The sequence below is a fragment of the Schistocerca gregaria genome, chromosome 4, assembly GCF_023897955.1.
Source record: "Schistocerca gregaria isolate iqSchGreg1 chromosome 4, iqSchGreg1.2, whole genome shotgun sequence".
In the NCBI taxonomy this organism is placed as follows: domain Eukaryota; kingdom Metazoa; phylum Arthropoda; class Insecta; order Orthoptera; family Acrididae; genus Schistocerca; species Schistocerca gregaria.
The window spans coordinates 458,480,069-458,494,164 of NC_064923.1; the positions used below are offsets into that span (position 1 = coordinate 458,480,069).

Sequence of the window (14,096 nt, forward strand, 5' to 3'; positions counted from 1 at the left end):
TTGTAGGTCGGTGGTCATAATGTCCTGGCTAATCAATGTACACGTGGCAGGACACTGAAACATCATACATATGTTCATTAATCGGTGCACTCATGACGTATGCTCAAAAAAGTTGTAGTACCTGAAACCTGGTTGGTAGGTACTCAGAGAGCGCACAGGATAGGGTTTCGATTGTGGACGGGGCTATAAACAATTAATGTGAGTTGCACAATCAAACGCAGAACTTTATTTGTCTAAGAACCACTTATTTATACATTGTTTTAAAAGATCACAATTAGACAATACGGCTGAAGGCCTAGTTAAAGAAAACTTGAGATTCTTTCTGGGCCGAAGGCCCAAAACCACACCAAAAACAAGAGTGGCTGAAGGCCTGGCTTAGAAATCAAAATCAATTAAAAATAGAAGGTAATTAAAAAAACATGCAATTGAAAACAATTAGCGGCTGATGGCCTACACTATATGTCTGAAGGAAAACTATAATTAAAACACATTAATAAACAATTTTCTCTAACCAAGAAATTTCTTTTAAACTTACAACAGAACGGCTGAAAGCCTAATTAAAAAAATATTAACTTATTGCTCCGCTAAAGGCCACAAACAAATCTGAAACAACGGCTGAAGGCTTGAACAACAAGTCAGACAAACAATTTAAAATAAACCCCTTCCTTCTTATAAAAAATTTTCCTTTAAAAAATACACACGGCTGAAGGCCCTATTAAAAGGGGTTCACGTAAATCCTCGGCTGAAGGCCACACATAACACGTCGAGCAACTAATGGCTTAGGGCCTGGATTACAAACAATAGAACAAGTTTTAAGGAAAAATTATTTTAAAAAAATAAAATCAAGGCCTTTATGTAAAATTTGGAAAGAACTGAATTAATACACGGCCGAAGGCATCGCACAATACTTCAAACTAAAATTAAAATCACAATCTAAAACAAACAGAACAAGTGGTGCTCAGAAGCGTTCCAAGGGTCAGCCTGAGAAGGTAGCTCAAGCATAAGGTGGGGTGAGACAGGCAGCCAAGAGCTGAAGTTAAATAATTGGATGGCAACCCAAACTAAGGACGGCCCAAGGATCAACCAACAATTTAACCAATTCCCTTCCGTCCTACCAAAAGCCCAACGATGGGAAATATCGGCCGAGGACGAGGATATGAGCAGCATTACGTCTTCAGAAATAGACATCTAAGAATAGCTCAGGGAACAATAACCACTCTAAGCAAAATATGAACCAAACAATTTAAAGGCTGTCAAACTACACACCGCGCCAGACAGCAGCAACACGACGAGGAAAGGCACACTGTTGGAAAACTACGCTAACGATCAGGCAGGTAACTTGGGCGTTAACGGCCACAGGGCAGAAAATACCGCTGGTGCACTTCACTGACAAGTAATAGTCAATTTAATAACTAATCACAATAAAGGAAGACGGCTGCAAGATTTCGCCGACTCCAACACATCAAACGTTGCTGCTAGCCCGAACAGCGCAGGGAGCAACAACCCGCAAATGAACGAAGAGAGGTCACATTAGTTGAGGTTTCATAACAGGTCAACAGATCATTCAACTTCATTGCCCAGGTTCGGTGGGCAACGAACTTTGTCGCTCTCGCAGCTAGCGCCTCACGATCCGACAGCACGTGCACGCCGCCAGCGGTCCCGGCCTGGTTCGAGCCATGGAGACTTCCTCGCTGCTCCATCCCAACCGACTGACCACCACACACACCACCACCACCTGGGAATACTAGCGGCCACGCCAATGATAGTACGATCTCACTAGTATCGATAAGCGCTGCTGCTGCCGCTCAAGGAGGCAAGCCAGCAACTTCGTTACGCCAGTAAGTAAGGAAGAAACAAGTTGCCACTCGATGTGCAACATGCCAAAGAACGAACGGCATGAACGTGAGCAGCACACGGCTCAGTACCAGTTTCTGTCACCAGCTAAAACTTTGGCGTTGTAAGCAGTCGAAATGTAACATGTCTTCTGTTTTGATGTCATTACGCCGTTCCTTTGGTGAAGTGGCTACTGGTGTAAAGAGTTACGAAAGTTGACGTTTTTTGTACGAAAGGCAATGAATGTTGAAAAGAAAGACCATGCACTGCTGGTAAAGTTGCTTTATCAGAACAGCTGTAGTAGCAGCGCTGCATTCAGGGAATATCGCCGACAGAAACAGCTGCGAAGAGGCTCCATAACAGTAATAGACTGCAGAACATGATCAAGAAATTTGAGGCAGTAGGTGAATTATATGGTGCAGCTGGGAGAAGGAGGTGGTCCATTCCCACTGGAGTTGTTGGAGAAGTTGCTGTAGCAGCAGCAGATCGTGCAGCTGGTGCTCGAGCTGTGTCACGGAAATCGTTTCTTTCTAGTCAACAGTTCTAAAAATTTTGCGGCGCATATAACATTGGTATCTGTACACGATTCAGATATGCAGCAAACGAATCCCGAGGACAGGGTACAACGCCATGACTGCCCTTTCGTTTTTTGGCACGCGTGGGAATGGATGACATGTGGCCAGGGAATATTCGTTGGAAGGACGAGACACATTTTGCTCTGCATGGTGGCGTGAATGCACAGAACTGTCCCATACAAGGTTCTACGTTGCCATATCTTCTGCAGGGACATGCACTGCACTCGGCTTATGTTACTGTGTAGCTCTTTCATTCTCGGTCCAGTTTTCATCGAGGAGATTATACATTTTGACCCTGTTAGGTGTACAGTGAGATCTGCACATGATGAAGAACTCTTTGTGCAACACCTGATTCCAGTTTTGCAAGAACGCAACTGTGTCCACAGCACTACTCTCATGCAAGATGAGGGAATGTCACATGTCACTTGCCAGGTGAAAGATTTCCTTCGAAGAACCTTAGGTAACAACCACATAATCCCTAGAAAATTTCAAGATGCGTGGTCTTCCAGGTCCCCTGACCGAAATCAATGCCACTTCTGGTTGTGGGGATATCTGAAAGATCTATCAGGGACTTATACGGACTCTTCCTGATCTGAAATACAAACGGCGACATATCGCTCAGATTACACCAGATATGCTGCGAGCAACTGTCGATGATGCCATATTATGGATGCAGCTTGTTGCTGGCTCAGGAGACCATTTTGAACACTTGTGACTTGTGACCATATCCTAATTCACGTACCACACCCACGTTATCACGTGTTTGAACGTTCCTGCTCTTCTGCACCCGTACATCATTCTGGCCACTTACAGCGCCATAGTTTCACCTGGTGGCAGAAAGTGGAATTTTTATTTTTCAGCATATTCCAGGAGCGCACCGATTAATGAACGTATCTATGATGTTCCAATGTCCTGCACTGGAGCACCCGCCACCCTGTCAGTTTAATTATAGCCCCCTGGTACTGGTATGAAGACAATTTCCTGATTCAAGGCACCTGACATGGCTGTTCGACCCCAAACTCCTACCGAATCAAATGCCTGTCTTGGACGCTAGCTGTGTAGTGCCGTTGACGTCCTATATGCCACAGAGTATGACCCTCCTAAATCCAAAGATTGCCTTTTTGCATAACAGTCCTGGCAGCTTGATTAATGTGAGCATTATTAAAGCGGAACTTAAGTGAAGAATCAAGTGATATTTTTCAGCCCAATGCGTATTGCTCGTTTACGGACCATGAATACAAAATCAGACTAATCACAGTATGCCCAGAAATATTTATGCAGTAATTCTTCCTGTGCTGCATACTCGATTGGAAAGCGAAGTAACCCTGACATATGGTACCATGATAAGATTCAGGTTAACTCTGATTCAAACTATTGTGAGACAAGACAGTAAAACAGTTTTAGCATGTAGTTTTCGTCCTTTTCTAAAGTTCATTGTGAAGGTCGACATCAGGCTCCGTTTCAGATAACGCAATAACCAGGGTTGTTATAAATTTAACAGAAAATTGTGAAAATACCTTACTAATGGTCCTTTCTACATATGGTCTAAGTAAATTCAAGAATTGAAGAATCTTGTTACTTGTATAAAATGTGGCAATGTCAACTGATAACAGGTCCCTATTCTTACAGCATATAGTAAGCTACTGTTCCATTACTGATATCAATGCAGTCATGTGAATACTAAGCTAGCGGTAGCACTTAGAAAGCAACTATCTAAGCAAAACAACGGCAATGTTTTCGATGTAGATGCTTCCGTGTTAAATTTTGTTTTGGTTAATATAGTATCAGTAAGCACAAAAAGTGTGTAGCAGCTCAATAAAATATGATTATTAATGAATTTCCCCAAATCTGCCTCATTTTTTCAGTGTATACTTTGACTGTTTGCTTATTCCTCATGGGGATCCGTCAAGCTTGACGGATAACTGAATGAAAGAATGAATATGGATTGTGAGTTACAATCCTAGGCCACATTTTTAAATTTAAAAATGAATACGATGCACATGTATGCATTTTATTGAAGTATTTTACCCTATTACCCGATACTGAGTAATTGAATTTCGTGATGGATGACAACCTAACAATATGAATACAGCTCCTCTCTGTATCAGACATAATGTAAAGGCAGTATTAAATAGAGGATGTCACACACAGAGTGTATAAACATAAGGAATCTAATGTCATACGAAGCATATGAGCACATAGTTATTTGTATTCGAATTGAATTGTTCTGGATATACAAATACTTATATACCTATGAGAGTGCATGAAGAGTGACAATGAAGGCTTGACATTGAGATGTACATTAAATATTTGAAAAATTCCAAGTTATATTGATAGCTTTTGGAGTAATCTAAACCATCTATACAAATAAGAACCTTACTGTTACTATCATACAATAGGTATTAAAACTTATCTTGATATAGTCTCTTGTGATGACATACACTGAATGAAAATTAAATATTTTGTTTACAGAAACATTGATAAAAATTGCAGGTGGCTAACTACAACAATTATTTTTTTGAAATATGTGTATTTGATAGAATATGCAATCTCGCAACTAAAATAAGAACAGCATTGGTCATATGTTTTGTGACAATTATTAAGATGTCTTCGTAAAAGTAAATGACTTGTCTTTCTCCTGATTCTTTTAGGTGGGCTCTCTGAGTGCTTGCTTCTTTGCGAAGAGAGGATTCCAGGTTGATCTCTATGAGTACAGAGAAGGTAAGGCACACTTAATTTGTTCCCTTTAAGAACTAAGTCAAATACACTCCTGGAAATTGAAATAAGAACACCGTGAATTCATTGTCCCAGGAAGGAGAAACTTTATTGACACATTCCTGGGGTCAGATACATCACATGATCACACTGACAGAACCACAGGCACATAGACACAGGCAACAGAGCATGCACAATGTCGGCACTAGTACAGTGTATATCCACCTTTCGCAGCAATGCAGGCTGCTATTCTTCCATGGAGACAATCGTAGAGATGCTGGATGTAGTCCTGTGGAACGGCGTGCCATGCCATTTCCACCTGGCGCCTCAGTTGGACCAGCGTTCGTGCTGGACGTGCAGACCGCGTGAGACGACGCTTCATCCAGTCCCAAACATGCTCAATGGGGGACAGATCCGGAGATCTTGCTGGCCAGGGTAGTTGACTTACACCTTCTAGAGCACGTTGGGTGGCACGGGATACATGCGGACGTGCATTGTCCTCTTGGAACAGCAAGTTCCCTTGCCGGTCTAGGAATGGTAGAACGATGGGTTCGATGACGGTCTGGATGTACCGTGCACTACTCAGTGTCCCCTCGACGATCACCAGAGGTGTACGGCCAGTGTAGGAGATCGCTCCCCACACCATGATGCCGGGTGTTGGCCCTGTGTGCCTCGGTCGTATGCAGTCCTGATTGTGGCGCTCACCTGCACGGTGCCAAACACGCATACGACCATCATTGGCACCAAGGCAGAAGCGACTCTCATCGCTGAAGACGACACGTCTCCATACGTCCCTCCATTCACGCCTGTCGCGACACCACTGGAGGCGGGCTGCACGATGTTGGGGCGTGAGCGGAAGACGGCCTAACGGTGTGCGGGACCGTAGCCCAGCTTCATGGAGACGGTTGCGAATGGTCCTCGCCGATACCCCAGGAGAAACAGTGTCCCTAATTTGCCGGGAAGTGGCGGTGCGGTCCCCTACGGCACTGCGTAGGATCCTACGGTCTTGGGGTGCATCCGTGCGTCGCTGCGGTCCGGTCCCAGGTCGACGGGCACGTGCACCTTCCGCCGACCACTGGCGACAACATCGATGTACTGAGGAGACCTCACGCCCCACGTGTTGAGCAATTCGGCGGTACGTCCACCCGGCCTCCCGCATGCCCACTATACGCCCTCGCTCAAAGTCCGTCAACTGCACATACGGTTTACGTCCACGCTGTCGCGGCATGCTACCAGTGTTAAAGACTGCGATGGAGCTCCGTATGTCACGGCAAACTGGCTGACACTGACGGCGGCGGTGCACAAATGCTGCGCAGCTAGCGCCATTCGACGGCCAACACCGCGGTTCCTGGTGTGTCCGCTGTGCCGTGCGTGTGATCATTGCTTGTACAGCCCTCTCGCAGTGTCCGGAGCAAGTATGGTGGGTCTGACACACCGGTGTCAATGTGTTCTTTTTTCCATTTCCAGGAGTGTACTATTTTCAGCTATTTATTTATTTATTCGTGTCAGAAGCATTTACAATATATAAAATAATGTACAATATTTACATGTTGTTTGTAGATACATTTACAAGACAATTATTTACACTTTTGCCGCCCAGAAGTTAGCGACCTCTATTGCATTTGGCGTTGCATGTAGCAGGTCTTCTGTTGTGCATGTTGCTGGACACTGGGTACACTGGAGCAGGTGGAAGGTCGTCTGCGTTGCTCCACACTGGCAGAGTGGCGGCTCCTCTAGGAAACCCCATTTGGTCAGATTGCTCTTACATTTCGTGACACCCGAGCGTAGTCTGTTGAGGGATCTCCATGTACTCCAACTCTCTGTGTAGCCGGGTGGTTGTCTTTCGCTTGGTGTAAACCATCCCACAGTACTGGTAAGCCTTGCACGCCATAGTTCATTGCTGTGGTGCCCCAACTAGAGCCTCGGTAGATCTGAGGAAACTCTTTCTGGATTTTAGTCATGGGTTTGGTGGCTGATAGCCACATAGCTGCAGAAGTTTCTGACTTTTTCTTCTCGCTTTTTGCTGCTACCTCCCGGCGGATGTCGGGGGGTGCAATTCCCGCGAGGCTGTACAGTTTATCCAGAGGAGTAGGCTTCAGGCACCCGGTGATGATACGACAAGTATCATTAAGAGCAACACCTACTGTTTTGGCATGGCAAGAATTGAACCACACTGGGCTTGCGTATTCTCCGGCAGAGTAACACAACGCAAGGGAAGGGGTTCTCACAGTGTTGGCGTGTGCTCCCCACGTTGTGCCTCTTGGCTTTCTAATGATATTGTTCCTGGCTGCCACTTTTTGCTTGGTATTTAGGCAGTGCCTCTTGTATGTTAATGCACGGTCAAGCGTGACCCCTAGGTATTTGGGATACATACAGTGTTCTAGTGATGTTTCTTCCCAGGTGATTTTTGAGGGCTATTTAAAACAATGCTTCAAATGAGTATTATGATAACAAGTAAAAATAATGATATCTTTTTATGTAATCAATTCCCAAATTAATATATTGTAGCCGTTGTGAATAGAGTGAATTATCATCAGGAAAACTATGGGATGCAGTCCTGGGAAACATTGTCTTTGTGGGAGACAACTGCATTTATGAACAGTCATGAACATTCGTAAGCCCAATATGTGGTTTGGTTCAAATGGCTCTGAACACTATGGGACTTAACATCTATGGTCATCAGTCCCCTAGAACTTAGAACTACTTAAACCTAACTAACTTAAGAACATCACACAACACCCAGCCATCAAGAGGCAGAGAAAATCCCTGACCCCGCCGGGAATCGAACCCGGGAACCCGGGCGTGGGAAGCGAGAACGCTACCGCACAACCACGAGAAATATGTGGTTCCCAAAAACTAGTGAGGAAATGATAAGGAAGTAATTACCAGCATGTACATCTCAAAGCTACTGTTAATTACATCGCAAAGAATATCGAACCATAGTCTTTTTCTTCTTTGCATGGGCAGTGTACAGGAAACGTTGCAATATGTATGTTTTGACGTGACAGCTAATTACTTTAAACTCATCACCGTCGTGTCTCAGACACATTTTTGAAGGGAAAGGGTTAAGTTTGTAAATTCCTTGCTGTCGTTCAGTGCAGATAATCTGAAGATTGTTTTGGGGACTGTTAATACACGAATTTTGATGCATTTTGCATAGAGGTTGATTTAATATCCGTCTGATTCTTCTGCTTTGTACAGGAAAATATGCCAAAACTCGGTTCTTTGTTCGACCTCCGCAGTCCTTTATTTCATTCGAATTTTGTTGGAAGAGTAAATCGAATCTGACGAGTAATCAACATTACAGGGCAGAATAAGTACCCATCCTCTAAGGCAGTAGCTAGAGGTGCGATGTGTATCCAACCATCAACTGCAAACTTGGTTGGAAACACAACATCGTTGTTACAGCCAGTCTACGAAAACCAGCTCATCTATGTTGGCCACTGGTGAATCGTATATAGGATTGGATTTAACCCCCTCGGCGTCAGTTAAGACCTCAAGATAGTGAACTGAAATACCGAAACTGGCAGACATATTATAAGTAACATCGTAAGGACGGCTGTAGGTGCTCCATTTTATTTAATAAGTTTTCAAACTGAAGGCGCAAGTCAGTTTTTATAACGTTATAACATGTCGTTATGGCAATTTCTATACTTAATCTTTGTTGTTTCATTATGGACTGTGGGACAACGGCTGGCGTGTATTTCTTGATGCAATAATTTACCAACAGCCGTATGTATTGTAGAAATTTATTTTATGAACTTCTTATGTGCTACCGGTTTCGGCATTACATTGATTCCATCTTCAGGCCCCACACGTCATAGTCGTAAAATCGCTATACAAGGAAGGAGCCATATAACTGGATCCGTGAATCAAACCGCTATGCAACAGCTCTTGGTGTCGAGGCGACTCAGAATCTGTATATAGCGACTTTACGACTATGACGTGTGGGGCCTGAAGATGGCATCAATGTAATGCCGAAGCTGGTAGCACATAAGAAGTTCATAAAATAAATTTTTGCAATACATATGGCTGTTGGTAAATAATTGCATCAAGAAATTTCTATACTTATCCAACCAGCATAGTAATACAAGAACAATATCCAAAAGATTTACGCAAAAACAAAAACTGCGATTAATTTCATAACCACTAGTCTACACAGCAAGATACCCACGTATAGTTCACTTCATTACAGAAGCACGTGAAACAAAGAACGAATACTACATTAATTTACTGTATATCAGACAAGTGCTGATGCTGTTGCTGCTGCGCGTCCTCTCGGCTCAGCGGCTGTCGCAGTCTCATAACTGAGGCGATGCACGCAATCTGATCAGAAGTTGCTTTTGAGGAACACTGTCAAAGGCCTTCTACATAACTAAAAGTATGTAATCATTTTGACGTCCCCTGTCGAAACATTCATTACTTCTTGAGAATAAAGAGCTGGTTATTCTTCACAAGAACGATATTTTTTGAATAAATCAATTCATAATGTTCGAACACAGTATGTGTTCCAAAATATTATTGCAAATCGACGTTAGTGATCTCGATCTGTAATTTAGAGGATTATTCGTACAGTCTTTCCTTTCTTGGGTATTGGTGTGGCTTATGGAACTTTACATTTTTCAGATACTGATATTTCGAAGAGTGAGCGGTTGTACATGATTGCTAAATATGGAGCCATTGTACCACCATATTCGAAAGGAACCTAAATGGTATATAATGTGAACCGGAGGTCTTGTCTTTATTAAGTGATTTAAGCAATTTCGCTACACCGAGGACATCTTCTTCTAAGTTGCTCATGTTGACAGATGTTCCTGATTCGATTTCTGGAATATTTACTTCGTCCTCTTTGGTGTAGGAATTTCGGAAAACCGTGTTTAGTAAATCTGCTTTAGTGCCACTGTCATCAGTAACATCATCATTGTTATCGTACGGTGAAGGTATGTTTGCGCATTATGAAAGGAGAAAGGAGAGGGACAAACCAGGTGCTGGCACATAGCCCACTCCTATCGAATCGTGCCAAGGTGTCCGCTGTGCTTAAAGTCTTCATTCGACAGACGGACCACCATCAGCAATTCCACGTGCCCTCTTTCCATAAAACTCTCGGGAGAGTGTTTCCCGGTGGATAGAATATTCTAGTCTCTTTAGGGCATGCATTCAGAATAGTATTATTTCTACTTCGATTACTGCCCAGTTAGGTGTCAAGTGATTTAAATTCTGACAGTTACTCACCTTTAAGCTGGCTACGAGGATTAAGGAATACAATTCGGAGAAGTTTGGAATTCAATCCAGTACAGTTGGACTAAGTCTGCAGAACAGGACCTGTCCGCCACCACCTCTCCATCCTTTGCCGGTCAAACACAGGGGGTGAAAATTTGCTCCATCACCAGGGTTCGAACCGGCTTCCTCGGAGTCGAGCGCCATCGCACAGTCATTTCAGTGATTTCGGTTACGTAGGTGGGTAGAGTTGTACTTCTTTTCCGCAGGCTATTTTTTCAACTGAACAACGTTTTCTGCCATTCGAACTCCTTTTTCTCAGTTTTCTAATTATCCCCTTTTTAGTATGTTATTACGGAACTCTATTTGGGCCAGTTAAGAAATTGGATCGTATGAGAGAGAATCAGATTCTGAATTTTCTACCAGCCATCGATGGGATCTAATACTTCAGTGTTACTGCCAATTTTGTATGATGAAATGTTCCTTGCTAATTACCTCGGTCTTAATTCATATTTTAGAGATTATCATTTACATATGTTGGTCATACGTCCATATTTCTAAGCACATTATCAACAGATGCCACATCACGTGATCACAGATTTATGAACATTCACCTAGGTCAGAACTATAAGGTGTTCGATGGTGTAGATATTTCAAACATATTAAGAAAAGTTTTTCTTGTTGAAATTTGAGGTAGTGTTAGAACACTGTACATGTATGTCCACTGTTCGGGTGAACGTCGCTGGAGAGTGTATTTCAGGCTGTGTAAACAGATACGGCTCAGGTTTTTAGTATCAGGTTCCAAGACCGTTCACCGGGAGTTTCCCAAGACGGAATGCAGCCAGACCTCTCAGCAACGTAATCACTTCCAACAAAAGCGAGAGATCCTTTCGTTAAGCAAATGCAAAAATAGATGGACATCATGTTAAAATTTAGGTTACAGCAGTAAATTTGTAATAGCAGGACCAAGCTTCGGGATTCAGGCGCGTATAAAATTAAGTACAAGGACTGCTGTACACTGTATATAGGCAGACTGGAAGGAGTTTCCAAATTTTATTTTAGGAGGACCATATAGTCGCAAAAGAAAACCGCATTTGGGGCACATATGGCAAAATTAAAGCACCATCTCGAACATAGATCGCATCATGGATACGTTACAAAGATCCTAAAAGGGACGTTTACTAAACATTTTGCAAGAATCCGAAAATTAGGGGCACAAAAACAAACTCCGCAACAGAAGAAAAGGGAATAAGTAAGTGAAACTTGGAAGAAAGAGAGAGAGCGTGCAAAATGACTGCTTAGATTTTGCTGACGATTTAGCAATCTCAGTAAGGAGTCTACACGATGCAACGAAAAAAAAAATTGGAAATTTGTGGTAAGGTCTTATGGGACCAAGCTGCTGAGGTCATCGGTCCTTCAGTGTACACACTACTTAATCTAACTTAAACTAACTTACACCTAGGATAGCACACACACCCATTCCCGCGAGAGGACTCGGACTTCCGAAGGGGAGAGCCGCACGGACCGTGACAAGGCGCCTAGACCGCGCGGCTACCCCGCGTGGCGATGCAACGAAACAGATAAGCATTCTCCGTGAAGTAGAAGAAAAAGTGGGTTACAAATCTATTTTGAAAAATCCGTAACACGACCAACGTTAAGAGCGCACAAGTTGAACAAAGCAGTTAACATAAACAGCGCCAGAAAAAATGGAAATAGCATTCTATTTAACAACAATCACGTACAGGAGTTGGACAGCAGGTTCCGCTGTTGTATTGTGTAGTGTCTTCAATACGTTGCGAGTGTTAGCCGTGGCCAGAGCAGTGTTCTGTGTAGTTGTGAATGCATATCATCAGAGTTAAGTGAACTCGAACGTGGGCAGGTTGTTGGTGCTTTTATGGTGGGTGCTTCCGTAACCAAGGCAGCCGAAGTCACTGGTGTTTCAAAAAGCCCCATATCGAAGATTTATACCATATACGGGGAAAGCGGAAAAGCATCATCCGGTAAATCACAACGTGGACGAAAATGTGTGTTATATGATCCTGACAGACGGTCACTGAAGAGGATTGTGAGACCAATAACAGGATGACAGCTGCAAAAGTCACTGCATAACTGAATATTCCGCTCGCGAACACTGTCAGCATCAGAAAACGAAGGGAGCTCCATAAGCAGAAAATTGCAGGGTAAGATAGGATTCTAAAAGCACTCTTCAGTGATGCTAAGGCCCGTAACAGGAAAATGTGGTGCCAAAGCCATATTTCCTGGATTATGGAACAATGGAAGAATGTCATTTGGTCGGATGAGTCTTGTTACACACTGTCTCCAATTTCTGGTCGAGTTTACGTCCCAAAAGTGAAACATGGAGGAGGTCGTGTGATGATTTGGGGAGCTGTATCGTGATATTCCAGGAGGCCCATTGTTACCCCGCAAGGTCCCATTATTGCCAAGGATTATGTGACCATTTTGGCTGATCAGGTCCACACCACTGTACAGGGTCCTGTCCACACAGCTCACATCGTCTAGGACTGGTTCTGCAAGCATGAGGATGAAATGTTGCATCTTCCCCGGAAGCCACAGTCACCAGATCTCACTATTACTGAGCCTTTGTGGTATACTTTGCAGAGAATGGTATGTGATCAGTATCCATTTCCATCATCGTTACCTGAACTTGCACTGTTTTTGCAGTAAGAATGGTATAAGGTTCCCTTGAAACTCATAAAGGACCTGTATTTATTCATTCCGAGACGACTGGAAGCTGTTTTGAAGGCCGAAGGTTTTCCTGCACTGTACCAGAGATGATAATGTGTTGTTTTGCGATGTTTCCATATTTTGGTCCACCCCCTGTACAGAAAACATCTTTACCTGTTAGTACAAAATTGAAGCATTAAAAAGGGGTGATTCAAACAGGGGGTCTTTATACCTCAGAAAGCCTCGCCACAAACGCAGTCAAGCAGTTAAATAACTTGGTGAAGAAAGAAACAAGAACAATTTACAAAATTTTTTGTTCAAAATATGAAAACTGGATTTAGAAACCGAGAAACTATAACGAGGTGTATGGGATAACTGAGTATAAATAGGTCGAGAAAGCGGTGCACTACATTTTCTGGCCATTTGAAAAGAATGGATAACAAGAAACAGACAACAAAAATTCAACTTCTTTGACAAAAATACAAATACTCACTTTTCGTGTTTTACGGAATTTTATCTACAGGAGTTGGGAAAAATAAGAGCCAAAGACATAGCAAACAGACAAGCACTGCACGAAAAGTTGAATAAAGTCAATGCTTCACAGAAGAAAACCCAAAAAAAGAGAGGAGCGGCACGATCAAAATAAAGAAGAAAACAACAGACAGCCAGAATGAAGAAGTACTGGGAAGCCTGAAAACCGGACAAACGTGAGTACGACTGGCGTTCTGAGGATTCATTACACATTTAATTGTGTAACCTATATGGATAGCTCACACAAAGGTTTTTATGAGTGAGTTTGCGAGTATCAAAATATGTGACAAATGACCATATCTTTTGAATGCCTTTACTTAGATGCTTACATTTCTTACACCGCCAAGGGGCCGTAGACCTTAGTATTTGACATAAATTTTAACTTGATACCTTTATCCGCTCTTGAGTAAAAAAAAGAGTAAAGAAAAGACGGACAGACGAACGGAACGGAGAAGTACTTGATACGTAAGGGTTCCGTTTTTACCGATTGAGGTTCGAACCATAAAAAGTAAGAAAAGAATATGATTCAAATCATCTGCC

The 14,096-nt window shown here is 42.9% G+C and overlaps 1 protein-coding gene across 1 annotated transcript in view; it reads left to right on the forward strand.

The window, feature by feature from the left end:
* The window catches only part of LOC126267271 (kynurenine 3-monooxygenase-like), a 169,268-nt gene that overhangs the window by 43,901 nt on the left and 111,271 nt on the right, over window positions 1–14,096 (forward strand). Inside the window, exon 2 of the mRNA XM_049972336.1 lies at window positions 5,060–5,129. Coding sequence (XP_049828293.1) covers window positions 5,060–5,129 — 70 coding nt within the window. The remainder of the gene's footprint in view (window positions 1–5,059; window positions 5,130–14,096) is intronic.